General features: G+C 40.0%; 1 protein-coding gene across 4 annotated transcripts in view; it reads right to left on the bottom strand.

The window, feature by feature from the left end:
• Nucleotides 1-7,699: 7,699 nt before the first annotated feature.
• LOC149815139 (AFG1-like ATPase family protein) overlaps nucleotides 7,700-27,724 on the bottom strand; it is a 167,761-nt gene continuing 147,736 nt past the window's right edge. For 2 of the 4 annotated variants that reach the window (XM_089988374.1, XM_089988373.1), the window contains exons 13-14: nucleotides 8,180-8,321; nucleotides 7,700-7,898 (exon numbers count right to left, since the gene is read on the bottom strand). In XM_089988374.1, the coding sequence (XP_089844500.1) occupies nucleotides 7,800-7,898; nucleotides 8,180-8,321 (241 nt within the window). In that variant the 3' untranslated portion in view covers nucleotides 7,700-7,799. Of the gene's footprint in view, nucleotides 7,899-7,975; nucleotides 8,016-8,108; nucleotides 8,322-27,724 lie in introns of all 4 variants that reach the window. The other 2 variants (XR_016427823.1, XR_016427822.1) reach the window with 2 other exon arrangements.

Below are 27,724 nucleotides of genomic sequence, written 5' to 3' on the forward strand. Positions count from 1 at the left end.
GAAATGGTAGTCTGGTTTGTTTGACCATATGGCAAATGATCATGAGATATACCATTCACTTTATTGGAATTAACAGTAATCTGAAGTCTGAAATTTGATAAATGATCAAGTCTAAAATGCCAAAGAAATTAGGGAGAAAAAATATTTAAGACACGCTTATCATTGATTTGAAGGATATAAAGGTTATCCTATAGCCTACCCGCTTCAATCTTCATCTAGTTCTAAAAAAATAATGATCTTCTTTAAATATAACATCACACTTTAAATTTTGAATCAATTTACTAAAAAAATGAGTTTGAATTGGAATTGAGAAACATATAAAATGTTAGACAATGTGATTTTTGGTGACAAGGTGATGTTGCCAACGTGTATAACATGAGTGGAAGAACCATATGGTAGGCCGATGAGATGGTATGGAACAATTACAGGAGAGGAGATATTATTTAAGGAATTTGTCATGCGATCAGTGGCTCCTGAATCAATGATCAAAACATGAGACATGGATAGACAACCAAAGGGTTTGGAGAGATTACCAACAAGGTTGGCCATGGTTGATGGGATTCAGTTACCTAAGTTGGCAATGACCATGATTTTTTCATATGACTCTTGAGTGAATTGATATACAACAGGGTTCAGGTTTAGCTTCTCTTGATCAGTTGTTGCATGGTTGGCGTTAGCTTGGCTGTCAGAACAAACATTGAAACAACTCCTTGGTCAGTTAGAAAAATCGTGAAGGTAATAACACTTCTTCATGTGACTTAATTTGCCATAGTGGTCGTAGTTTAGTCGTCTGTGGCCTTAAAATGACCTTAGTTGATCAGATTTTGTGATCTAATCGGTCATGTCCATGTCAGCAACCGTTGGTTCATGTGCAGGGGTAATACTAAGATTGCACTACATTGGCTAAGATACAATTGAAGTCCTGGGATTATCTAAATGATGGAGGAAGAATGAGTTCGTCATTGACTCTGGGTTGGACATCATATCATTAAAGATAGTATCATTGCTGCTATTGTGGAGGCCACGGATGAGGGCTTTCAGTTTAGATGCTCTGATACAATGTGAGAAGGTAAATCAGATGGAGAAGATGATAAAATCTTATTTAGTCTTCCACCATAAAAAGAATCTAGAAAATATACAGGACATACAACCCAATTCATTATCTCTTTTGATTTAGCTAGTTTCTTGATTCTAGCTAAATCAAATATGACAATTCAGGAATGTGGTTAGCTTTCCCGATTTACAATGATTTAGCAAATGTAACAAAAAATAATTTTCAACAGTAACTTTCAATAAAAAGAAATGTGATATTTCAAAAAACACATATGGCTGGTCTTCAGCTCACAATCGCGGTCGATCGTTCACTTGATTAGGGCCTTGAATCAAATTTCTTTAATTATGGTTTTTTATATTTAGTTTGATTAGGGCATTTTTTATTTTCTTTGATTTGGCTTTTTTTTATTTTCTTTGATTCAGTCTTTTTTATTCTCTTTGATTAGGACTTTGAATCAAATATCTTTAATTAGGGCTTTTGATATTTAATTTGATTAGAGTTTTTTTCTTTTGGTTTTCTTTGATTAGTACTTTGAATCAAATATCTTTAAATAGGGATTTTGATATTTAATTTGATGAGGGTTTTTTCTTTGATTTTCTTTGATTAGGGCTTTGAATCAAAATTTTTTATTTAGGGCTTTTCTTGTATTAGATTAGGGTTGTTTTTCTTTTATTTTCTTTTATTAGGATTTAATTTAGGGTTTTTTATATTTAATTTTATGGTTTAATTATGATTTCTTTGATTTTATTGGTTTATTTTTCTTGTAGTTTAAGGTTTTTTATTTTATTTATTATTTATTTTCTTGCATTTTAGGATTTTATGATTCATTTATAGATTTTGCATTTGTATATAAAAAATATAATTTCTTATTTTGTTCTCAAATTATCCTAAATTTAAACATTTTTTTGGTACTTGGATCCAATTTGAGATCAATATTCAAGGCTAAAATCCATAATTTTTTTATTAAGTTCTATAATTAAATCTAATATGACACTGATTAACGCATCTATATATCAAAAAATTATTAATTTTTATTTTTTCTTAAATTACTTAAATTCTAAATATTTTTTATATTTAAATCCAATCTAAGATCCATATCTGGGGCTAAAACCCAAAATAAACATGTTAAAACACTTATATGGTGGGGAAGATCGAGTCGTATGATCCAAAACGAAGTTATCCAACGCATTATCCATGTGTTGAAGTTGTTCACATAACATAAAAATCAAACACCAGATACAAGGAAACACAACTTCTTGTCCAGTCGAAACAAATGTTGGATGCAATTGTTACAGAATAGACAAAACATATGTTCTGTCTGTTACATTCTGTTGCTCCATTCAATATTGGACAAGCAATCAAACACACCCAAGAAAACCTTAACATGATGTGCCCTATTTTTTTCAATAACAAAGACCTATTCCTCCTCGATGCGGACCTTTCATCGGCTAACCTTGTCAATTGAGCTTCTTGTAACATCTATAATTTGATAATGCAATGCTTTCCTTACTCTCAAAAAAAAAATTTATTGTACATAACTCACTGTTAACCTGAGTTACCCCAACAGAGGTCCCTTTTTTACCGTTTTAGTGAAAAGTTGAGTTCTGATTAATCTTTTCAAAAATATGGTAAAAGGTGAGATAAATGAATATACATATAAGCCGGGAATGAGTATCCAATCCAATTGTTTCAAAAGATCAATATTCTAGATTTTGTCAATATGATTAAAGAAGTCTATTTGGCTTTATCCCTTCCAAGCATTTCCATAAAAGCAAGTGAGAATCGAATGCAGAAGAAATAGAAAAGGTTTCAAGATGCATAAAGGAAATCCAGTAACAACCAACAAACCAAGTGCTTAAAAATTAACATAAAAAATTAAGCAAAACTTGTGCCTTTACTTAAATGCAGTTTGTTAGTTATATATGTATATTTTTATAAATTTTTAGACAGATTTTTAAAAACAAGGTATATTTTTTCAAATATTAAAGTGCATTTTCAGCACCAATAATGTTGACTTTATAGTAAAAACTGACAGAGACATAGATAGCACTCACTTTTGAGACCATTCTATGTTGTGGTCGATAATGCTAAAATATGACAAACATAGGCAATTCGCGTTTGAAAATGTAATAAATCTTGAATTGTACGTGGATGAGAGACCTCCAGCGATAAAACCAGGCTCAGAGAGAGACAGAGATTTCAAAAAACACACCTAATTATTTAAAAATAATAAAAAACCTATGTTTTGTAAAATATAAAAAATATACCTAAATTAGTATTTCAGTGTACGTATTTGGTATAATTTTTAGATTTTGACATCACCTCCGTTCTTCTTTTTTTTTTTTAAGTTGGAGAAACCATCCCAGGCGCAGAGACCTAGACGCACTGGCTCGGGCGTAAAACTCCTAGGGCTTACTCCTTAACTCGCCAAGCTTTGACTTACCCTGGGGTGATGCCCATGAGATTTGAACCTCGACTGCTGTCACCTAGGGGTGGCAATCGGGTCGGGTTGGCGTGTCAGCATACCTTAACCTGAACCCGACCCGTTTATTAAACGGGTCGGCTGTGGCAAACACGAACCCGACCTGTTTAATAAACAGGTAACCCGACACGACCCGCCAACCCATTTAATAAATGGGTTGAGTCGGGTAAACGGGTTTTCAGGTTCGCGGGTCAGGTTGGCGGGTTGACGGATCAGGTTGGCAGGTTGGTGGGTCGGGTTGACAGGTCGGGTTGGCGGGTCGGGCAGACGGGTTGGCGGGTTGACCCACCCGCCTAACCCGTTTATTAAACGGGTCAGCCGGGTTGGCATACCCCCAACCTGAACCCGACCGGTTTAATAAACGGGTTATGCGGGTCGACCCATTTATTAAACGGGTTGGCTTAAGCCCAACCCGAACCCGCCTAAGAGGCGGGTTGGCGGGTCGTGTCAGAAATTGCCACCCCTACTGTCACCTGCGTTCTTGGCCTTAATCACTGCCATTATTGTATAAACTATGGGGCCCACCAATGATTTCAAATAAAATAATTAGATTTTGTTGGGTAGAGTTATTTGTGGGTCTCATGGTTTATATCAAAAGTTAAACTACTTAACCCTTAGTGTTAACCAATAATTTGCTTAATCAAATCATTTGACAATTAATCGTAACTCAGGCTTAAATTTGATAAGCACATCCAAGCTATTTGCAATAATAAGAAAAATGGTTAAGTTTAAGAAATGATAAAAAAACATATTGCCGACTTAATCGACTCTGGTTAAAAGTGCTGCCACCCAACACCCCCCCCCCCCCCCCCCCCCGACCTACAAAAATAAAAAAAAGGAAAAACACTCACCATTTGTCCAACACAAACGGATAATAATAAGTTCGCTCTAAATATGTGAAATCCCATATATATGCCATGTCACAAAGATACAGGTAGGACTCAGTAATGCAAAAATATGACAAACATAGGCAATTCGCGTTTGAAAATGTAATAAATCTTATCAATTGATTTGTTTTTCTAAATGGTTTTACCCTTTTGTCACTTGAAAAATTAAGCTCCTTGGTCAAACCACTTGTCTAAATTGTGGCCTGAAAAAAAGCAGGCAACATGATTTCCGCCAAACAAAAGAGTGAAACTGTCTAGAAAACAAGAGATTGGCCATGTTTATTATATTTTCTAGTTCGCTGTCAGTTATGGTATTGTGTTAAAAATTAGTACCATTTATTGCATTGCCCCTATAAAAAAAAATTATGTCATTGCCCGTATTAAAAGAAAAACAAGTTTTCCAGTTTTTTGAAAGTTTCTCATGTTTGAAAGCTATAGTTTCATGCTCAAAAGTGTGTTTCTTTGAAAAGCAACCATCAAGATTTTTAGTAACTAGGTGTAAAGCTCTGATTGGCAAATCAAATTGTGGTTGTGGGTTGTATACAGCTAAGCAGCTCTTTGTTGCAGTCAACCCCAGCCCGGGTCTCAAATCCACACTAGCATCATTATAAATGCGCAATTTCACATCAGGTTGCACCAAAATGGGCACTTATTAGACGGCAAGCCTCATGTCAGTGTCTAGGTCGGTGAAGTGACCTCAAGGCCGTGGCTTGTTATTGCCATGATCAACCAGCCAGAAATGTAGCTCCAAGGGGTTTGGTGCAGTGGAAGGGGTCTTACCCACTAGGGGTAGTGAGAGTTTTATTTTCATGTGCCAAACCCCTTGCATTAAAGAGGGCAAGGGATAAAAGTCAAGAGGTAAACCCTTGCTTATCATTTGCTTTGGAGGCAAGGTGTGCGCTATGAGTTTACACCGTCGTGAAAGCGACTGTAAGTATGGCAGGTTTATCCAGCGTGACTAGGTCTCTGATCCCAAGGGTGGTTTCCATATCCTTCATGAAAAAACCCAGCAAGAAATGGAATGAAATGAAAGCAACCTGATGTGCAGGTTTAGTGGATATATACTTGCTACAATTTCATTGTATTAACAAGCTAGTTGGAACCTTCGATGGGATTCATTTTAACACAATTTAACCTCATGAAATGGTGGATTTCATGGTTCGTGTTTTTTTTTTTTCAAATTTAAAGATGTGTTTTTTAGCCAACAAATTTTTGGTATATTTATACCAGGATAGAATTTACAACCCTCGTGGGTAAGAAACCCTCTATTTGGAACCCATTGGGGGAGATTTATTTGACCAAATCTGACATCATAGATGTATGGCCAAAATAGGTGGAATCTATCCTCGGATCATAGTTTTCTATATAAAAAATCTGTTTTATTTTAGGTTTGAAAACTTAGCACATTGTAAGCCATTGTTTTTTCAACCTTGTAAACTCTAACATATATGTCAGAAAAGCATTATTCAAAGCTCAGTTTCTACTAAACATGTAGATCACATCTGGAGAATCAGATGTTTAAAAAATTAAATAAAAATAAAATAAAAAGATTACATTTTTTCACCAAGGGATTCCTTACCCACGAGGGTGGCAAATATTACTCCGTTCACAGCCATCACTTTTTGCATCGCAGAAAAACCTGCAGAGCGTGTAGATCACACATATGTGGTTAAATTTACCCCAAAAAAAGGCCATGCTAGGTCGATTGTACAATTGTAGACAATATTAACCCACGTTTGATTATTTTGGTAAATCCAACCATACAACAGCGCTCAATGGCTCAGGTTTGTCTCCGATACACAATCTTATTTTTTTTTATATTTACACAGAGAAACCACCCCCAAAATCAGAGACCTAGCCACGTTGGCTGTCTGCCTTACTCACGGTCGTTGTCCTGGCAGTGTAAAACTTTGTGGGCTTACCCTTGCCTTCAAGGTCACCATGGTTCGGCTTGGGCAAGGAGTGATGCCCATGAGATTTGAACCTAGACTACCTGCCTAGCGGCCTAGGCCTCATCCCACTAGGCCAAACCCCTTTGGGGCTATGGAATCTTACTTGAACCCAGATATTCGGGTGTATGTGTAAAAAATGTCGACCAAAACGTTTTTTGGATCAACCTGAACACAACCCGAGTAAAATGTAGATTGAGTTCAGACTATAATTTTACTGGATATTCAACCCCTTTATATATTGTTTCTGTAAAATAAATATATTCTAAATACACTACATTATGTGGGTCAGGTTTGAGTGTTCATTTTTTTCAAACTAAAATAACTCAAACCCAACTGTTTTTTTTTCTCATGACGAGGAACCCTCGCAGAGAAGCAGGTCACTTAATGGGCCCACCTCCCCTGTGAGGTAAACCCCGGGTGGGGTCACCGACACCCAAGCTCTTATGAAACCCACTAGTTAAAGGCACCCGCACACCGGTGAGAGTCGAACCTGCCTTGTATTCACTTTGACAAGTCTAATACGGGACCCGTTAGCAGCCCTAATCATTATCACAAGAAAAGGTTATGACAAGTGATTACGTGATTAGAGGCAATCAACATTGATACGAACTCACAAGAAAAATAGGATCTAGCACGCACCAAAAGGTCGTGACATAAGGAGCACGTAAAGTGATACGTTGTATCTGCCACGTGTCCTACTCGTGTGAACTTCCACACGAGGAATTAAATTCAGAAATTGCTTTAAACCCTTACATAAATGCATCCACTAAGGTAGTGCAATTATCTTATCCAAGATGAAGTGAAAGTAAGATCTGTGCTCCAATGAAGAGAAACTTTGGGATCATATGTAATGATATTGGATCTTCACGAGGTTGTAATCTTTTTTTTTTTCTTATAGGCCAATGGCAATCTTCTAACGAGTGTCTTACCAATTATTAAAGGGTAAGTTGAATGGAATGATGAGCCTAAAGGAGGGGACTTTCTTGATAGCACATCAATTTCATGAGAACTACGGCAGCTGATGAGAAGAAAAACAAAGTTTGTGGCCGAGGATGATTTCCATGATCTGAGTTTGTGGTTGAGGAGCGAACTTATTGTGTGGGATAGGCCCCTTTGTTTCATGGGGTAGAAAGAAGTCTCGTTCTAATAAAAGGCACGTCCATCGAGAATAGGCATGTAAACGGTTAAGATTCAGGTCAAATATCCCATAAACTTGCTTACATTCACAAATCGCTCCTTCCAGATAAGCGGAGCCCTTGAAAACAAGAAGTTTCTTATTTAGTTTTGCACAACATGAGAGAGAGAGAGAGAGAACAAATCATCATGGAAAATTACAAATAAACTTTATCATAAACGATAACCCAACAGTAACAAGGGATGGTTAACTTAGGTACAAACTATTGATTTGAATATTGAATGAAAAATTAATATGGAAAGAGCACTCGAGGATTGAGCGAGAAATATGGATGGTGTCTAACTCCTTGGATGTATACAGGTGTCTGCATCTCTACCAACCGTGATATCTGCATTCAAATGTGGTCATCAGATTCCATTCCACTTACATAATGCCTTCTACCCAATAAAAATGCATACTTCCTACCCAATTTGGAAAAAGCAAACAAAGAACAAAATGGTAGCATCTGCAAATTTGAGGTGAATGATATAATGTCAGATTAAAAGTTTGAAAATTTACCCATCATGAGAGCAAATGAAATAGAAAATGGAAATACTACCTCAAATGTAAAACGGTACGTTTCAGTAAGCTCAGAAAAAACAAGCATGTGCAGGAAAGACACTAGCTTACCGCTCGTCGGAATGCAAACATCTCTTCTTGTCCAGATAAAAGTGATGCAATTCCCCTAGGAGCCAAGCTTCCACCTACACCCCCTTCTGCTAGCACATCCCTGCGGAGCTTTCCCCCTTCTGTCTCTGTCTCAAATTGGAAGCTGCACATAAACCAAATAATGCAAATCAATAACAGAAAGGAGCACAAATTTCTACACATCAACCAATTGCCCAACAGAAACAAAAAAGAACCGTGAACATCTAAATTTTCATTGGTTGCATGGTAAAGGACGCAATTACCAGAACATGAGAGAGAGAGAGAGTGTAAAGTATTTCATACCAGACACACGCACACAAAAGAGCTTTAATAGAGTAGAAACAACTACTTATAAAACCAATAAACACACTACAAGTACGTTTTGTGATGAAAATCAAGATTTTCTATGAATGGAAAAATCAATTTACTTACAAATAAAATGAACTCAAGATTCACGACAGATAGATAACAGGATTCATTAGGCTGTCTTACACTTTAGATCTAAAATCACAAGCACGATTGCTGCAAGGGGAGAAATTCATGGCCAAATGTGAAATGAAGATAAGGATTAAGCCTTCTAAACCATATACATGATGTAGAAAACTTACACATGATTAAGCTACCATTTTAAGAAATCATGTAGAAAAAAAAGATATAAACAGAAACCATATAGCATCTGGAAGTATCTCATAGTGTAGAAGACTATTTACGAGTTGTTTCACCATAAGCATAGTTTTAGAATGACATTTATGGGATCCGCGTAACGACCCCAACTGACCCTCAAAAATTTTGCAGAATTTTTTTTTTATAAATAAATAATTTTGAAACATTGCGAAAAATATCCCAGAGACCTGAGGCACATTACAGATTTAATATACACAACCCAACAATCATTTCAGACATTGAATAAATCAAACCATGAACTGAAATTGAATTTATTTTAATTGAATAGTCCCCATTTAAGGTTCACATATTTTTCCAAAACAAAAACTCCCTATCACAGTAAGAATTCGGGTCACCATATCATAACTCTCGCTCCCTCCAGCAAACTGGTGTCGCCATCACTGTGCCTCAGTATCTGAAAAAGATCAAAGTTCTCGTACGAGACCCTCTCGAAATCCAATAATAAGGATATTAGTATAAATCAAATCAAATATAAATTTAAGAGAGCTCAACAAACATTACATATTCATAACAGACTTTCAATATAAGCAGTTAAATTCAACATCTTATGCTAAATTAAACATTTAAGAATGCATGAATCAATGCAACATGCATAAATGACTTTTTAACTTTAATTATCAATATTGTTTTTGCAGGTATGTCTGTACTTAATGCACACAATTTAGTTCTCTCTTATATAAAACCCGCAAATACTCAAAACGGGCCAAATTCTCAAGGTTCAAGGCAATTCTCAGTTGTATCCTAACACAATTTGTATTTTATTTACTAGGTTCTCTACACTTATTCTTCGACCGACGTCAATAATCATCATCATCAATTGGAATATTAGGAATCATCACCTAATGCCGAAATGACAAGAAAATTAACATTCATTGACATTACTTTCTCGGTTACAAATAATTATAGTTGAGTCTAACAATACCACCCCTAATCAAAAGGGCAGGAGTTTTCTACAACCGTAGCTAGGAACACGAACCATACATCGGGTTCTTGAAAAAAATAATGCACATGACGTTTAGTATCCTCACGGTCTCCCATGACCGTCATCTGAGGTTTTCACCCTTTCAAAGGGATACCAAGGAAGAAAATTTATTACACTGTTTGGTCTCTTTTACCATTCTTAATTAATTAAAAGTTTTTTACACAATAACAGTTATGCAAATCATCATGCAATAACATATTTGAGCCCTTGTCTTGTCAAATCCAACAATATAATTAATTCAAAAGCAACACCAAAATAGTTTTGCAATGCTTCACAATTTACTACTGCATGAACAACGCATGCTCTTGGCCTCCAAAGGCCCAACAGTGGTCCTGTTATATAACCACTACATAATTTAATATAAATTAAATAGCATTGCAAATCTTACAGTAACAACAATCATCCACAAACGAATAAAATTTAGCATTCACAGTGCACAAGACATGACACTAAAGCATATTTACGGCTAGTGAATGAATGCAAACTTTATAAAGCACAATCAGATTTATCATATTGGCCTAGAATCCAAACTTTTTTAGACTGACCAATTTCAGCACTCATTAGGTTCATATTCAATTTAATAACTATGACCAACCAGATTTCATAGTTCCAAAAGAAATTACATTTTTAAGACAGCATAAGTAAAATTTCAGTTTTTCAAACAACCTTTTAAATCTGATTTCTAATCCATTTAACAAAGCAATTTACTCAAATTTAAAGAAGCAAGTCTCATACATAAAACCAACCTCATGTATGCAAAGTCACAACTACCATAATCAAATTTCTAAAGGCATGATTAGATTTGAAACATAGTAAGCACATAATTGAATTTGTGCATGCAACTTAGACTAAAACAGGAAATCAAGTATGGTATGCATGATCAACTCGTTGGATAAAGAATCAGATATCTTAAGATTTCATAATACATTGACAGCATCACTTGTGTAAAACCTGTAAAATTTTAAGAGAAAATAAATAAAGAAATTTCTTTATTTCGAGTTAAAAATATGTTTTTATCTTTTATTGTCAATTTTGTGTGTTTTATACACTTAATTATATCTTTCTGACAAAGAAGGGTAAAATGGTCATTTCAATCATTGTTGTAAATAAAATATTATTAAAATATTCAATTATCATGAAATTTAATCGTTTTAAAGAGTCACAAACTCATTTAAGCGTTTTTGAAGTGTTTCAAACGTAACAAGGCATATTTTGATGGTTCTCGGAATGATTTCGTAAAAAGGGTATTTTAGTAATAAAATTAGTTTCACAAATATTTTAATTTAATAGAGTATTATCTTTAAAACAAAAAAAATTGTCTAAAATAGGATTATTAGCCTCCAATTAAATTAATTATAGTGTTATTGTATTTTACTTGACCCATTTCATTATGAAAATTTCTAGTTTAATTTACAAACGATTTTTTGTGTTTTTCTTGTTTTCTTTTGTTCCTCGGGTTGGGCCCGAATCGGGTCCGATCCGGGCCCATGTTTCACCCCCGTAAATGCCCTAACACAAAGCCTCATTTCCATTTTCGTTATAACCCTTCACACGGTAAACAAACCCTAAACCCCTTCTCTCAATTCCTCTTCTCCATTTTTTCCAAAACCGTCGTTGACCCCTCTCCTCACCTTCTCTTCCCCACCGGTGCGCCGGCCAACAGCCAACCCTTTGTCGTCGTCGTGGCGCCTTCTCTCTCCTTTCCCCTTCCCTTCTTCTTCTTCTTCTTCTGGAGTTTACCGGAGGCCGACCACCATCTTTGCATCGTCGCCTGGATTCACCTATTTTTCCTCCTGGTTCGAGCACGACCCCCTGAGCTGTTACCTCTCATCCCCTCCACCTCTCTGCAACTTCCTGTTGGGTCGTCGGTGGTGGTGAGACCGTGTTCCAGCGCCGACCATCGTCTGTCATCCACCTTACACGCTGGGAGCCACACGGGCACCAGTCGCCGCCCTTCTTTTCTCTCCATCGGAGATCGACCTCATTACGACCAGCCAACGCCATTCACCGAGGTTTGTTACCTCCCCTTTTTCTACCTTAAGTGAGATAACGAGCCATGTCTTGTTCCCTTATTTCGATTGGGGAAAGCTTTTATTGTCGTGGGATGTTCGTTGTTGCTGTGCTATGGAAAAAAATTGGTAGAATGGTAGTCTGATTTGTATCTGATTAGTGATTTGGATTTTTTTTCTGTTGGAAGGTTCATTTGGGGTTTGCCGAGTTTTTCTCTGATTGATGAACTGAAATTTGAGGAGTGTTTGGTGCTCTGCACTATGTACCAAACTGGGAGCAGAATCGTATTTTTTTAAAAGAGATTTCCGTATGTTTTGAGCAAATCAAAAGTCTTGTTTATTGGGGTCGTTTGATATGCTTTGATCTATTTTTTTTGTTTTAGTTGATTTCTTTTAGTGCATCAAATTATTTTGGCAATGAGGAGAGTTTGATGTAACCTTGTTCTTAGGAAACTTACCTTTAGGCATTGTATGGGTTTAGCCCAAATGTGTCTGTCATCGTTCATTAGCCGATTCCTTTTTTCGTATTAGTTTCTTTTCCTATTTTTCTTTCTTCTGCGAAGGCATAAGTGTTCTCTATGAATTGGGTGTTTTTGCCTCAACCGAGTGACCCTAATTAGCGTCTCCTTGAAATTTTGCGTGATCTCTTGCCTAGAAATTCATGTCCAGCAGATCAGGATCGTTTTTCATGCTTAGGGGGCTGAGATACATATGGGCATCATATTCAATTTCAGTTGCTTATTATTTTTTTTTTTTAGCCGATTTTCATTTTTATTGTTGCCTCGTTTGCGTGCAGGATTCCCAAAAGAAATGGTATTTGATCTCAGCACTTGGTCGCGACGATCAACGATCTCCACAGGTCTTTCTTCGAATGTCAAGTCTCCTCGAATGTCGACATCATCGTAGTGAATGATGTGTGACGGATCGTGAACGTACTTCCTCAGCATAGACACGTGAAAAACATTATGCATTTGAGCGTACTGAGGAGGTAACGCCACACGATAAGCTGCTTCTCCAATTCGTTCCAAGATCTCGAACGGTCCAACGTATCTAGGACTTAGCTTCTCCTTTTCCCAAACCGAAATACACTCTTCGTCGAGGATACCTTAACGAAAACCATATCACCAATCACGAAGGTAAGCTCTCGGCGGCGTCTATCTACGTAGCTCTTCTGCCGACTCTGAGCGGTACAGAGTCATTCCCGAATCATTTGCACCTACTGAGTTTAGTGTTGCAGAACTATAGGTACCTCCAGCCTTCATTCACCGACCTCGTCCCAGTAGACAGGTGATTGGCAAGGCCTCCCGTACAAAGCTTTGTATGAAGTCATCTTGATGCTAGAGTGGTAATTATTGTTATATGCAAACTCCGCGAGACTGATGTGAGAATCCCATTCCCCCTTCCAGTCCATCATACAGGCTCGAATAATGTCTTCCAAGGTCTAAATCTTACGCTCAGACTGCCGTTAGTCTGAGGGTGAAATGCAGTACTAAACTTCAGCTTTGTACCCAAAGCTAGCCAAAGCTGCCCCCAAAACCTCAAAGTGAATCTCGGATCACGATCGGAGATAATCGATACCAGAACACCATGCAGTCTCACAATCTCTCTAATATAGAGATCTGCCAGACTGTCCAGTGACTGGCTGAGACGGATAGGCAGAAAGTGAGCAGATTTGGTGAGTCCATCGACGATCACCCAAATTGTGTCATGCTTCCTCTATGTCCTCGATAGACCGACTATAAAGTCCATGGTGATATCCTCCCACTTCCATAGTGGGATCTCCATCTGCTGCATGACTCCACCGAGTCTCTGGTGCTCGATCTTGATCTGCTGGCACATCAAACATTTCAAGACGTACTCAGCCACGTCTCGCTCTACCAATAACTCCATTGTAAGTCCTTGAATATCTTCGTGCTACTAGGATGAATAGTATACCTGGACTTGTGGGCTTCCGCAAGAATTTTGTCCCTCAAGACCGGGTCATCAGGAACCCAAAGGCGCTCCTTCAGCCATATACTTTCATTCTCCTTCAGACGAAAAGGTGTATCGGCCAACAGCGCTTGAGCCTTCAGCTTCTCGTAGCGTGCATCCATCTTCTGTCCACTGCTGATCCTAGCCAGTAGCTCAGGTTGAGCTACCAGATTGGATAAACCGATTGAACCTTGCGTGATCGCGAAGGGTTCCCAAGAGGCTAGGTCTTCGACCAACTTCCATTCAGCAAATAAAGCATTAATCGAAACTTCGGGTGCCTTGCGGCTGAGGGCGTCCGCCACAACATTCGCCCTTCCTAGGTGGTAGGAGAGGGTGAAATTGTAATCCTTAAGGAATTCGAGCCAACGTCGTTATCTCATGTTCAATTCTTTCAGCGAAAATAAATACTTGAGGCTCTTATGATCGATGAATGCCTCGAACTGCTCTCCATACAAGTAGTGTCGCCATATCCTCAATGCGAATACAACCGTAGCTAACTCCAAATCATGAGTCGGATAGTTCTTTTCATGAATTTTAAGTTGTCGCGAGGCTTAAACGATCACTTTCCCATTCTGCATCAGCATGGCCCCTAAGCCTAACCCAGAGGCATCGATATTGATCACGAATCCGCTTTTACTAGAAGGTAAGGCCAAAATCGGAGTAGTGGTAAGTTGCTCCTTCAGTAACTGGAAACTAGCCTCACACTTCTCGTCCTAAACAAATTTGGCTTCTTTCTTCAGCAACTTCGTCAAAGGTAACACAAACTTAGAAAAATCCTGGATAAATCTTCTTTAGTATCCAGCTAATCTGAGAAAACTCCTAATATCATGTGCGTTCTTCGGTTGCTGCCAACTGAGCACGACCTTCACCTTTGCAGGGTCCACTGACACTCCTTCCTTAGAAATAACGTGTCCCAAAAACATAACTTCTTCGAACTAGTATTCATATTTGGAGAACATGGCATACAAGCGTTCTTTTCGCAGGGTCTCCAACAGAATGATTAGGTGTTCTCGATGCTGCTCCTGGCTTTCTGAATACACCAGGACGTCGTCGATTAACACGATCACAAAGGTATCCAAAAATGGCTTGAACACCCTATTCATTAAGTTCATGAAAGCTGCTGGGGCATTTGTGAGTCCCGAAAGGCATAACTGTGAACTCATAATGCTCGTATTTGGTCCGAAAGGCCATCTTAGGAATATCATCTCCCCTAATTCTGAGTTGATGGTACCCAGACCTAAGGTCGATCTTTGAGAAAACTTTGGCCTTCTGTAACTGATCGAACAGATCCTCGATGCGCGGCAACGGGTACTTGTTCTTTATCGTGGCCTGGTTGAGCATTTGATAGTCGATGCACAATCGCAAGGACCTGTCGTTCTTCACGAATAGTACAAGAGCTCTCCAGGGAGACACTAGGGAGAATGAACCTCTGATCCATCAGCTCCTACAACTACTTTTTGAGCTCCTCGAGCTCGGTTGACGTCATTTTGTATGGCGCTTTGGAGATCGGCGTTGTACCCGATAGCAATTCAATGTTGAGTTCTACCTCACAAGGCAGCGAAAGTCCTAGTAGCTCCTTAGAAAACACGTCAGGATAGTCGGGAACCACATCCAGTTCACTGATGGGAATAGGCGTCAGATCCGATTGGATGACACTAACCAAAAAGGCAGTGCATCCCTTCTGTATGAAGTTTTGCGCCTTCAGCGTCAAGATCATCCGACTAACTTGAACAGGTCCAAGAATCCTAAATTCCACTCTTGGGAGACATAGAGGGGACAACACAATCTTGCCATCTCAACAAAAGACTTTGGCATTATACTTATGCAGTCAATCCATGCTTAGGATGACATCAAATTCCATCATATCAAGCAAGATGGCACAAGCAGGCAGGTGCCGATCTGTCACAACCACGTCCAAATCTGGTAAAAAAGTGGCGCAAACCGTGTTTTTCCCAATCGGGTTATACACATCCAAAGCATTATGAAGGGGTTTTACAATTATATGCAATTATTCTACAAACTTCATCGAAATAAACGAGTGCGTGGTACCACAATCAAAAAGTGCAAAAGTTGCTTGACCAGCCACTAGAATGGTACCTTGTACGAGATCTCCTTTTGTCAATTGCTCGACCGTGGCAGCATAAACTCGACCTGGCGCCTTCATGACACCGTTTGACTGCGCCTGCTGCTGCTGTGGTGGTGGTCGAGGGGGCTGGGGTACGTCGTCAGTTGCTTTCTTGCGGCAGTCGTGGATGTAGTGGCCCATCTTGCCACAATATAGACATCCACCAGTCTCCCGCGGACAGGGCTGCCCTCCATGGGGGCTCTCACACTTGGGGCAGCTATTTCTAGAAGGCTGTTTGGGCGATGGGTGGCCCTGCTGTCGTTGGCGCTTCGCTGGAGGAAATTGCTTCTTTCCTCCTTCGGTCTTCACAGGTAAGGGTGGCCGCTGCACTTGGTCACCGGAGTGGGCCCTCTTCTGATTACCACCTGTCGCAGGTGGCTTCTTCGCCTGAGCGCTCTTCGAACGCTCTCAATCCTCTTTCAGTAGGGTGGTTGCTGCTACAGCTGCAGAAAAAGCTGCGAGGACCCGGTGCCTGAGTCCATCCTTTAATCCAAGAATAAACTTCCCAGTCTATGTCATATGGGTGCGGGTGCGGGTGCGGGGATTCGGCACTTCCAAAAAACCCGGGTGCGGGGGTGCGGCAGGGGCAAAAATGTAATATATATATATATATATATATATATATATATATATATATATATATATATATATATATATATATATATATATATATATATATATATATATATATATATATCAAGGCGGTCTGGGGGTTGCCCCGGCGCGGGTCCATTTCATAGGGCACCCGCACTCTTCCCACATTCCCCCACCAAACAAAAATTCTTTGTCGAAGAATACTTTACTGATGCAATCTCCTCCCCACCCCTATTGCTTTACCTTACTACTATTATTATATTCTTTTTCCTTGTAATACTTTATACATAAAAGGTTAATGTTGGTCTTTCTATAACTACAGGAGAGGGCTAAGGGCTGTTTTGCATGTTTTTACGACAGTTTGCATCAAGTTGTGGAGGCGAAAGCGACCTTACAATGTGCTTGGGATGCCCGTCAATCATGAATGTGCCCTTGGGTCTCGGACCGTTCAAGTCAAATCCCTCATCCGTCCCACCTCCTCCTCGCCAACATAGAGCCCTTCACGGAAGGCCCTCGATTAAATGGTCACGTGAACATGATCGCTATTTTGAAGGGGCTTTTAGTTGCCCATGTGACTGGGGGCCCACACCTCTGCGGAAACCATTATTATAAAACTCCTTGGGGTTTCCCACGCACTTATTAGGGTGTCAGATTTATGTTGACGTATCTGCATTCGATTGAGAAGCTTGATGAAGAGTCGTCTTACGTGACGCGCATTGGTTCCGTTAAGAAAAAAAATTAAATTTCGCAGCCCATTTCACAGGGCAAAATTTAAAAAAAAATAAAAAAATAGACCAAAATCACCCTGGGTGCGTTGACCGCACCAAGGGTCGGGTTGACCGCACCGGGTGCAGCACCCGGAGCCGCACCCGCGTCGCGTCGCGTCGACGCGGGTGCGGCACATGTCTGGCCGAATCCCTGTGACATAGTTCCCAGCCCACTCGCGGTCATCCCCAAACAGGTTGAGACAATATCGCTCCAACCACTGAAATTTGGCGATGTACTCACCCAAACTCGAACTGCCCTAACATAGCTCCAGGAATTCCACCTTCTTTTCCCTCGTATGAGGGAAAAAGTTTCCTAGGAAGGCCCTCTTGAAGGACTCCCAAGGAATCACCTCGGCATCCGGGAATTGCACGTCCCGAATCGTGTCCCACCATTCGCCTGCATCGTCCTTCAGTCGGAAGGACCTAAACATGGTCTTCCTATCGTCAGGTACAAACAGAACTTGAAACACTCGCTCTACCTGTAACGACCCCAACTCCTACCTTTGAAAAATGCGGAATATATTTTTTTTTTAAGAGTCGCGGAAAACTTCCCAGAGACCTGGGGTCCCTACAGTTCCAATTTCAGTTGGATAACCACACACCACAAAGCAACTTACATTTATCAATCATAACCAATCCACTGAACTCTTTTATTAATGAATCAATAAGAGTAATATGTTCAATGTCAAAGGTGAAATATCAAATTGCAGGAAATTAGAAGAACTAAAAGAAAACACAGGTAGAGCCACTCTGTCCGTAAGTGAAGCCGTCTGAAACAAATGTGACCCTCGTATCCCTCAGATGCAAGTCGACTTCACTGATCACCTGTGCCTGGGAAAAACCAATAAAATAAGAGGGTCAGAAATCCAAAGAATTCTGCGTACAGGTTTCCCTAATGAATCAAATAAGAAAAAGAGCATAAATAAGATCCATGTAATATTTTGAGGAATACGATTATACTCAATTCCTAAGTCAATTAACCATTCATGCATAATTAAACATTTAACAGGAGAGAACACGAAATATGTAACATTGATCACAACTTAATCAATAAGGCAATTAAATGCAAAAGAGCTCAACATCATACAATGATCAACATAACCAACCAAGTGAACAGGTAAACATGCATGAACTAATGCATAGCAAGAATATGCATGATTTATGTACAATGCATGAACCATTTATTATCTTTCATTTAAGTTTTCCTCTTTCCATATACATGTCCTATTAAATGCACCCAATCCTTAAGTTCCTCTTTTTAATTTATCATTGCCCGCGGATACACCAAACGGGTACAATCCCCGAGGTCAAGTAGGGTTCCCGGGGTAGCTTCACACACAATTTGTATTTCATTACCGAGTTCCAAACTTAGCCCTCGACCGATATCAGGAAACAGCACCATCCATCGGAACCTTGGAAAACAGCATCCAAAGTCGGGGACACCATGGAAAACAACATCCACTGGCGCCACTTTCTTGGTATACCAAAACAAACTCACAGCTGTGACTAACACACCACTCCCGGGTAAAGTGGCGGATTCTCGCTAAAACCGTGGCCAGGAGAAGAACCTCAATATCGGGTTCAGGGGCAATAAAACGCACACGGAGTTTTTGTATCCTCACGGTTTCCCCTAAACCGCAATATCCAAGATTCCCACGCTAAAGCACGGACATCAAGGAGAAAGTGAATTACATTGTTCTTTATTTTCTTTTATCTGGTTATTAATTCATTTCTTTTACATTTGCGAATTTACATGCAGAATTAATAACATAATCTTGCACATCAGCATGCTAAGCTTTTCACGGGACCACAGCCCGTGACAACCTAGAACAGTGCGGTAAAACATCAATCTCACAATTGATTTGTTGCAATGCATCAAAATAACTAAAACAGAGAACGACTGGTTCTCGAGGCTCACCCAGCCCCTTATGATCCAATTGACCATCAATGCCTTCATAAGCAAAAATCATCAAAAGTATGTCACTTATGCATTCTTATCACACACTTTTCAATGCACATTCTTCTGCGACCAAAATCAATAATATTTTAATACATGAGCACGAGTTTCCACACCAACAATGCAATGCATACTTTCATTCATTGCACAATTCCTACCAAATGCATGATTTCATTAATGAATTATTTCAGTTAAAATGTACGAACACTCATGCTATTTTGATCTTGCAAAAGCACCTAAATTTCGTATATGTACCTGCACAAGTAAGCCTGCTTGCAACAACAATTTTGAATAAGTATCACACAACAAGTTCATTCACATAAGGAAAAGCACCCCTTTTGTATGCATATGATTAAGCCCAATACACTTAACATAATCTGAAATATTTGCAGGCATAGCCTAACCAATTCATTTTTCATAAACAGAGAATTTGGGTCTATCCAATACCAAACTGCATATATTATATATATATATATATATATGTATATATATATATATGTATATATATATATATGTATATATATATATATATATATATATGTTTTTTTTTTAAAAGGGAGATTGCTCCAGCACCCAGCTGACAAACAGTCGGCTGGGACTCGGCTCCAGCCCAGCTGACTCGGTCGGCTGAGCTTGGCAGTCACCATACACGCCCAGCTGGGCCAGTGAGCATCCTGCCAAGGCCTGGCAGAATGCTGCCCAGCTTACACCAGTCCAACCGGGCTGGACTAGGCCTGACAAGGCCTGGCATGCCCCAACCGACCCACTCGGCTGGGCTGCCAGGTGTCCAGCTGGTACGAAGATGGGTCTGGTTCAGCCTGACCAGCATCCATCCTATGATGTTCAAGGAAGGGATTTAAGTTAACAACGAATAAGTATGAACCATACAGAAAAAAAAATGCTATATGTCTAGGGAAATAATGCAACTTAGCCTTTAATATTAATGTACAAAACAAGTTCAAGAACAATAATGTGGCCCAACATATGTGTATGCCCAGTTTACATCCTAATCAAAATAGATCTCAGCAAAAGGAGAATGATTCTTGTAGATTCACAAACACTAGACTAAGTCCTTTGCCTATAGAATCTCATGAGAAAAATCATACAACATGCCCATTATGAAAATAATATAAATATATAATAAGACTCATCTTACAACAATTTCTAGCGTACACAAATGAGAAACGCAGTTCTTGAATCAAATACATATTTGCATCAGATTAAGCATGCTTTTGCCAGGAGAAAAGGAGTTTAAAATCTGAAATACACATGTCCCGCATATATCAATATTACATAGGTTGATTTTGGGAAACCTAAATCAAATTCGTTGTTTCCTTCTAACATATCATATAAATCAGATTTAGGCACTATTCAACATTTGAATCAAAAGAAAGAAAAACCCGTACGAGCTGAAATTCCCCTAGCTTACTGAACCCAAATCCCCCCTCAAGGAACAATGTGAAGATATGAGCATGGAAAAAAACTCACCATTTAACCCCCCCTGTGATTCGACCCACTTAAAGCCCAAAAGAGAAAAAAAACAGGAATTTCAAGATGGTTTTTTTTTCCCCCAAAAGATTACATTGAAATCCAGTTCATACCCATTTTCTCACCCGATTTCAAAAGAGAAAGAGCCTGTACCTTTTTCGCTGGTTTTTCGGCGATCTTTCCGACGATCGGAGGCTGGAGGCACGGTCGGTTGGGGCTGCTCCTTGTTGCTGCCGTGACGGGGAGATCGTTGGAGGTCGGCGATGGCTGCTAGTTGCCGCAGCTCGCCGGCGACCCCTACTTCTTCCGGCACACCGAACTCGACAGAGAGAGGGATAGAGGGAGAGAGAGAGATGAGGGAAAGGAGAAACGAGGGAGATGAGGGAAGAGGGTGAGACCCCCCTCTTCCACCTCCCATTTATTGCCGAACCCCCCCCCCCCTTCTTGCCGAGATGGGTGGGGTTTCGGTTACGCCTGTGTAAACCCCCCTCTTTCCTGATTTGCTAGGGTTTTATCGGGGCAACCCTTATCGGGTTGCCCCTTGCCTTTTTAAAAACTTACAGGGGCGCGGCTCGGGTCCGGACCCAAGGCCCGTAACCCGACCCCCAACTATATGGATCGATCAGTTGGATCCGAATGGATCCAACTGTGGATCCTCGGATAAATAAATAAATAAAAATTTAAATTTTATTTATATATTCTTCTTCTTATTATATTATTAGTTTTATTATGGATATGGATATAAAGACCATTTTATGGATCTTAGATCCACATGATGGATCCATTTGGATCCAAACACGGATCCAACCTTAAATACTTGGTTTTTCTTTTCTTTTTTTCTTTTCTTTTTTTATACTATTAATTATTTATTTAACTATTATAAGTATAGTTTTAATACCCCATGGTGGGTTATTTAGGCATTCATTTCTGGATCCGATAATGGATCCGAGGCCCAAGTTTAGAAAAGTACTCGTTATTTTCAAATGAATTTAAATAAATAAATTACAAAATTGAGGTTATTACACTACCTCCTTGCCCCAACTTTTCGCCATGTCTGGATCAACCTTGCCCGTGAAGGTTGGAGGATTGAGCTTCAGGAAGTTTTCATAAGTAGCAGTCGGTGTCCTCTCAGTAAGGGGAGTCTGGTCTCGCTGTGGGCGAACCTGGCTCCGAATCGCCTCCGCCAGGGTGTTAAGAAAATCCATCACGAATCCCCTCTGCTCGCACCATTCATTAGCCGTGTTGTTACTCGAGTTTCTCGTCATCCTTGAAAAGTAACCAAGTTTAAAGGTCACTATGCCGAAGGAACACAAGAAAAACATAAGTAGGAACACAAGAAAAACACAAGTCTTTATTAAGAAAGTCGTTCGTACAAAATCCAACAATGCTAGTACATAAGCAAAAATGTTTTATTCAGCAAAGATAAAGGAGTTCGCAGACTCCATCAAAACTTCGCAGATACTACCTCCCCTCAGGGATGGGTAGAGTACTGTATGAGATATTCTCTTTTATTGCCCGTGCGCCTGAATCTGCGCTTAAGGGTGTGGGGAGGTGACTCCTCGTAGGAGGCCTCATGCCCGTAGAGGGGCGTCGCCGGTGTATATTCTGGTGAGCCGGAACTATAACATGACGAGTCAGTTGCAGGCGTATATACAGGTGATACACTGCCCGCTAGGCCTACTGAAGGTGGTGACTGCTCGCCTGCAGGCGATATTGCGATCTCGCCATCGTACTCTGCCTTGAGGAGATAGGCATCCATGGTGTGCCTTGAGTTCCCGCAGAATACACACTTTTCTGTTACATCAGGGAGAATATGTTTTCCTGATGACTCTTGTGGTGCCTGTTGGTGAACCAGAACATGCGAAGGCGCGAATTCACATTCTCTGGCATAAACTTCAGCCCACGTTGTGGCCAAAGGTATCTGGTAGGCAGCCAGTAGTGGAAAACCCTGATCATCTGTAAAGGTGAGTAGGGGTAGACGGTTAGCCCAGTAACCAGCCCCGAACATCACATGTCCTCTCCTTTCCATGAAGGAGCCCCTACCCCTTACAGAAAGAATCCGCTCTCGGCTAAAGTCGCCCCCTTAGGAGAGGACTCAACTAGCTATTCGGGTTATTGAAAATACATAGAATAACAGACGCCTGAACTAGTCTCAGTTGTTTCTACGATTTGTCTACGCGCACCCGTAGGTCAGTAATATCAAAACATAAAGTCTGTTCACACTGGTTGATGGGTCATGAGACTTGCTTGTTGTGTGGTAGTTAATAGCTTACGATCAAATGAATCGGCATGTTGCGTTTTGACAATTGCACTGCTTTCCTGCTTTGAACTGCTTACCTGCTTTGAACTGCTTACATGTTTTGAACGACTTACATGTTTAACTGCATATCTGCTTTAAACCAGAGTTACCAGTCGAGGAAGCGGGAGCGGGAAGCGATACGAAAAGCGGGAGAGGGAAGCGAGGCACTTTCAAAAATTTAGGAAGCAGGGAAGCCTGGGACTACTTAGAAGAAAATTCTGAACCGTCTCGGAAGCGAACCGGAAGCGACCTAGGAAGCGAACCGGAAGCGAGGGGGAAGCAAAAAAATAGAAAAAATGGGGAAGCGAGGAGGAAGCATGGGGGAAGCGTGGGGGAAGCGCGCTTCCCATAAAAGGGAAGCGCGTTTCCCATAAAAGAAAAACACACTTCCCATAAAAGGGAAGCGCACTTCCCAAAAAAAGGGGGCGCTTCCCCTCACGCTTCGAAAGCGCAACGTTTCGCGCTTCCGAAGCGCGCTTCCCCTTTTACCTAGGCGCTTCCGGTAACTCTGCTTTAAACTGCTTAACAGGCTAAATTAAATGCTCTTAATTCAGTTTCTTGTAGTCTCTCTTGTGCACCTGCTAGCTTTTCGCGAAACTAACTCATTCTATGGGTACAGGTGATGATTACGTACACCACGGGCGATGGCAAGATAGCTTCAAGATTTCCTCTTACTGCTCTTAGCTCGCGTCCTGGATGTTTTTAGGTTTTGTAACGGATAATCCTTTGGATATCCAAATTTTGTACTATTTGGGAACTTCTTAAATGAAAGTGGCTTTTCCAAGTGTTTTTCAAGTATCATGTGTAGTGATTTTTTGTTCTTTTAGCTAACGTACCCAAAATTGTCAGCTTGCCTTTTTAAATTCAACAAAAGAATTATCTTCAGCTGATTTCATAAACAAACTCTGAAAGGAAAGAGATTTTCTTCTAGTCTCTTACCTGTTTTTTTAAAGTTTCGCAAGTTTGAAACTTTGGGGCATTATAGCTAGCTACATGAGTTTTAAGTTATACCAAATTGATATTAAGAGTGCATTTTTGAATGGATACATCAATGAAGAAGTTTATGTAGAACAACCACCTGGCTTTAAAGATGGGAAATATAGAAAGAGTAACCTGGTTGCTTGAGAATACTATATACTATATTAGATGATTTATATTCCAAGCCAAAAACAAAAACATGATTAAAAAGAAAAAGTATGCAAATTACTGAGGAAGATGCATGGAAACAACACTATGAATATCAAAAGTTGAAGATATAGATGAGTGACTAGAAAATAAATGTAACGCCCCGAAATTTTAACCCAAAATTTGAAGATTTTTTTTTTTTTAATTTTACTTAACGCACGGCGTGGTGCGGGGCATGGATCAACTGGATCCATGACCCGCGATCTCGCCACGGTTTGGATCTACGGCCCATCGATGGTAAGTATGCTGAGATAGTAATGCATCCATTTCTTCTTGCATAGCCCTCTTCCAGTGAGTATGAATCTCGGCCTGCTGATAGTTCCGAGGAATAACTTCAGCAGATAAAGCTGAAATAAAAGATTTCATCTGATTTCCAATTCGGGCTTCAGAGACAAAACGAGACATGGGATATAAAGTACATTGTCGTGTCCCCTTTCGTAGAGCAATCGGCCTGTTATCATCATCATGAAGATCATTATTGTTAGTAGAACTTACCTCAGGGGAAGAAGATGGAGGCACTTGAGAAGGTGGATCTCTACGCACATATACCAATGGAGGATTATGAAATCTGGAAGAAGATGAAGTGTGGTTCGGGAATGAGGGCACGGATTCCAAGGGAAAAGGGGGTATAGGTAATGGGCAAGACTTAGCTGGATCAACCTGCAGCGGGGAACCAGTATTAGAGTAATATGGAGTGGATTCCAAGAAAGACACATCCGCACTGACATACTCTCGGCGAGAAGTAGGATCATAACATCGATATCCCTTTTGATTTTTGGGATAACCTATAAATATGCACTTTGTAGCTTGAGCAGCTAATTTATCACGGTCAGGACCAAGTTTGTGTACAAAGCAAACACATCCAAACACTTTGGGAGAGAGGGAGAAAAGAGGGGTATTGGGTTTTAGGATATGAATTGGAATTTGATCACCCACGGAAGAGGAAGGCATGCGGTTGATCAGATAGCAAGCAGTTGTAATTGCATCTCCCCAGTATAACGCAGGAACATTTGATTGGATCATAATGGTCCTGGCAATATCAAGTAGGTGACGATGTTTTCGCTCATCCACCCCATTTTGTTGAGATGAATAGGCACAAGAAGTTTGGGGTTGGATGCCACTATCATGGTAAAATTGTAACAGATTTTTTGATTTAAACTCGAGAGCATTATCAGTGCGAACAATCTTGACACTCGATTCAAACTGAGTCTTTATTTCAAGAATTAAAGATTTGATAATATTTGGAACATCAGATCGTTCCTTTATTAAAAACACCCATCTTAGAGAAATCATCAACAATAACTAGATAGTATCGACATTGAGTCCTAGTAGGAATCTTACTAGGACCCCATACATCTGCATGAAGAAGTTCAAAGACTTTATTACTAGTCTGACTCTGACTCGAAGGGAATGAACTTCGATGATGCTTGCCCAGCTGACATGCTTCACACTGAAATGATGTGGTGGAGGGAATCTGAGGAAAGACCGAACGAAGCTTTGACAATGAAGGATGACCAAGACGACGATGCCACTGAACAGGACTAAATGAATGGTCCACTGCTGCATGCACAGTACCCATTGGATGATGTAAGTAGTAGATTCCATTTTCTTCATAGCCGCCACCAATCTTCTTCCCCGTCAGTAAATCCTGAACATGACAACCCATTGGATCAAATATTACTCTACAGTTTTTTTCTTTTACAAGACAACTCACAGAAAGTAAACTCTGAGGAAATTTTGGGGCATGAAGAGCATTTTTCAACTGTAATGAGGAGGATATAGAAATATTTCCCTGACCAACAACCGGGGAGGTACTCCCATCGGCTAATGAGACTCCAAGCTGAGCCTTAATATCCTTCAGATCTGAAAAAACAAGTGAATTTCCACACAAATGCCTGGATGCACCAGAATCAATAATCCACTTACTGTCAGTCGGATGAAGAAGATTTCCGGTTGAATAGGCAACACCAGCAACAGGAGAGGTAGAGCTCAAAGGACGAAGAGCTATCAGCTCATCATATTCAGCACGACTGAGGGTTATACTACTGTCACTTGCAGAAATATTGTCTTGTGCCTTTGTTGCCTCGAGAGAAGTAGTATTAGCCCTAGGAGTATATGACTTTGATGAAGATGAGGTTGGTCGGCCATGCTTATCCCAGCAACGATCTTCTAAATGTCCAGATTTTCCACAGAATGTACATTGAAGCTTTCCTCTGCCTCTCACACCTCGGCCGCGACCTCGTCCTCTGATGTTCTGAAGATTTCCACGTCCATAACCAGATGAGACAACTAAGGCAGAAGACTGAGTCACAGGCTGAGAATGTGGAAGAGATATAGCAAGTCTGCTTAGACGGTTATATGCCTCAGCAAGAGTAGGCACATCCGACCCAGTCAACATTTGGACTTTTGCAACAGAAAATTCTGAAGATAAACCTGTAAGAAACCTAGCAACCATAGTTTGTTCTTGATGATCCTTTTGTTTCGAACAACAGATAGGTCTGTGAGCATTAAGTCTTTCAAAAGCAGCTTTTACGGAGGCATAGTACTGGGCCAAGGTTTGATCTCCCTGCTGTAAATTGTATATTTCCTGTTCGACTTGTAGGATACGACTCACATTAGTTTCTTGTGAGTATGTATCTCGAAGATTGTCCCACATCTGTTTGGCGGTATTATAATAAATTAAACCATCTGCAATATGGGGTTCGACACTATTCATAATCCATGACATGACTATGTCATTATCTTCATCCCAAGTAACATATTTTCCCACCTTTTCAGTGGGTCCATCTTCCAACAAGATATGTTTTCTACGATGTCCAAATACCGACATCATAAATGTTCTGGACCACCTGGCATAGTTGGTTTCATTTAACCTCACAAACGAGCCGTACGAAAAGGGATTGGCAAATGCCTTATATTCTCCCATATGTTCCAATTTTGAATCACCTTTCGAAGTTTCAGCCATACTGCAAAAAAAAAACTGGACAGTCTCCACACTATCCAAAAAAAAACCCCCGCGTGTTACACCCACACGCCAACTGATATTCCAACCAGCAGTTGTTCACTTACGAACAACAAATAAAAAAAACCCACTACAGTAGTGAGCAGCAGCCCACAAGCAGACAAAAAATTCAGCACTTCAGTGATTCATAGCTAACACGACTTCTGCATATGCAGAAAAAACTTTCCATAACAGGGGCAGCTCCCCAGACATATACAGATTGACAATACGTCATTAATTTTTCCCGAGCAACACCACTAAGAGTTGGATTGCTGGAGAAAAAAAATAAGCAGGAAGTACCAGCACCAATCAAACTCCACACAGCCACGATATCACCAATCAAACTCCACACAGCCACGATATCAAGATACACAAAACATTTTCAGTGCAAAGAGTACCAGCACCAATCAAACTCCACACAGCCACGATACTCAAAACATTTTCAGTGCAAAGAGTACCAGCACC

This window comes from Nuphar pumila, chromosome 15, assembly GCF_984573655.1.
Source record: "Nuphar pumila chromosome 15, dmNupPumi1.hap1.1, whole genome shotgun sequence".
Lineage (NCBI taxonomy): Eukaryota > Viridiplantae > Streptophyta > Magnoliopsida > Nymphaeales > Nymphaeaceae > Nuphar > Nuphar pumila.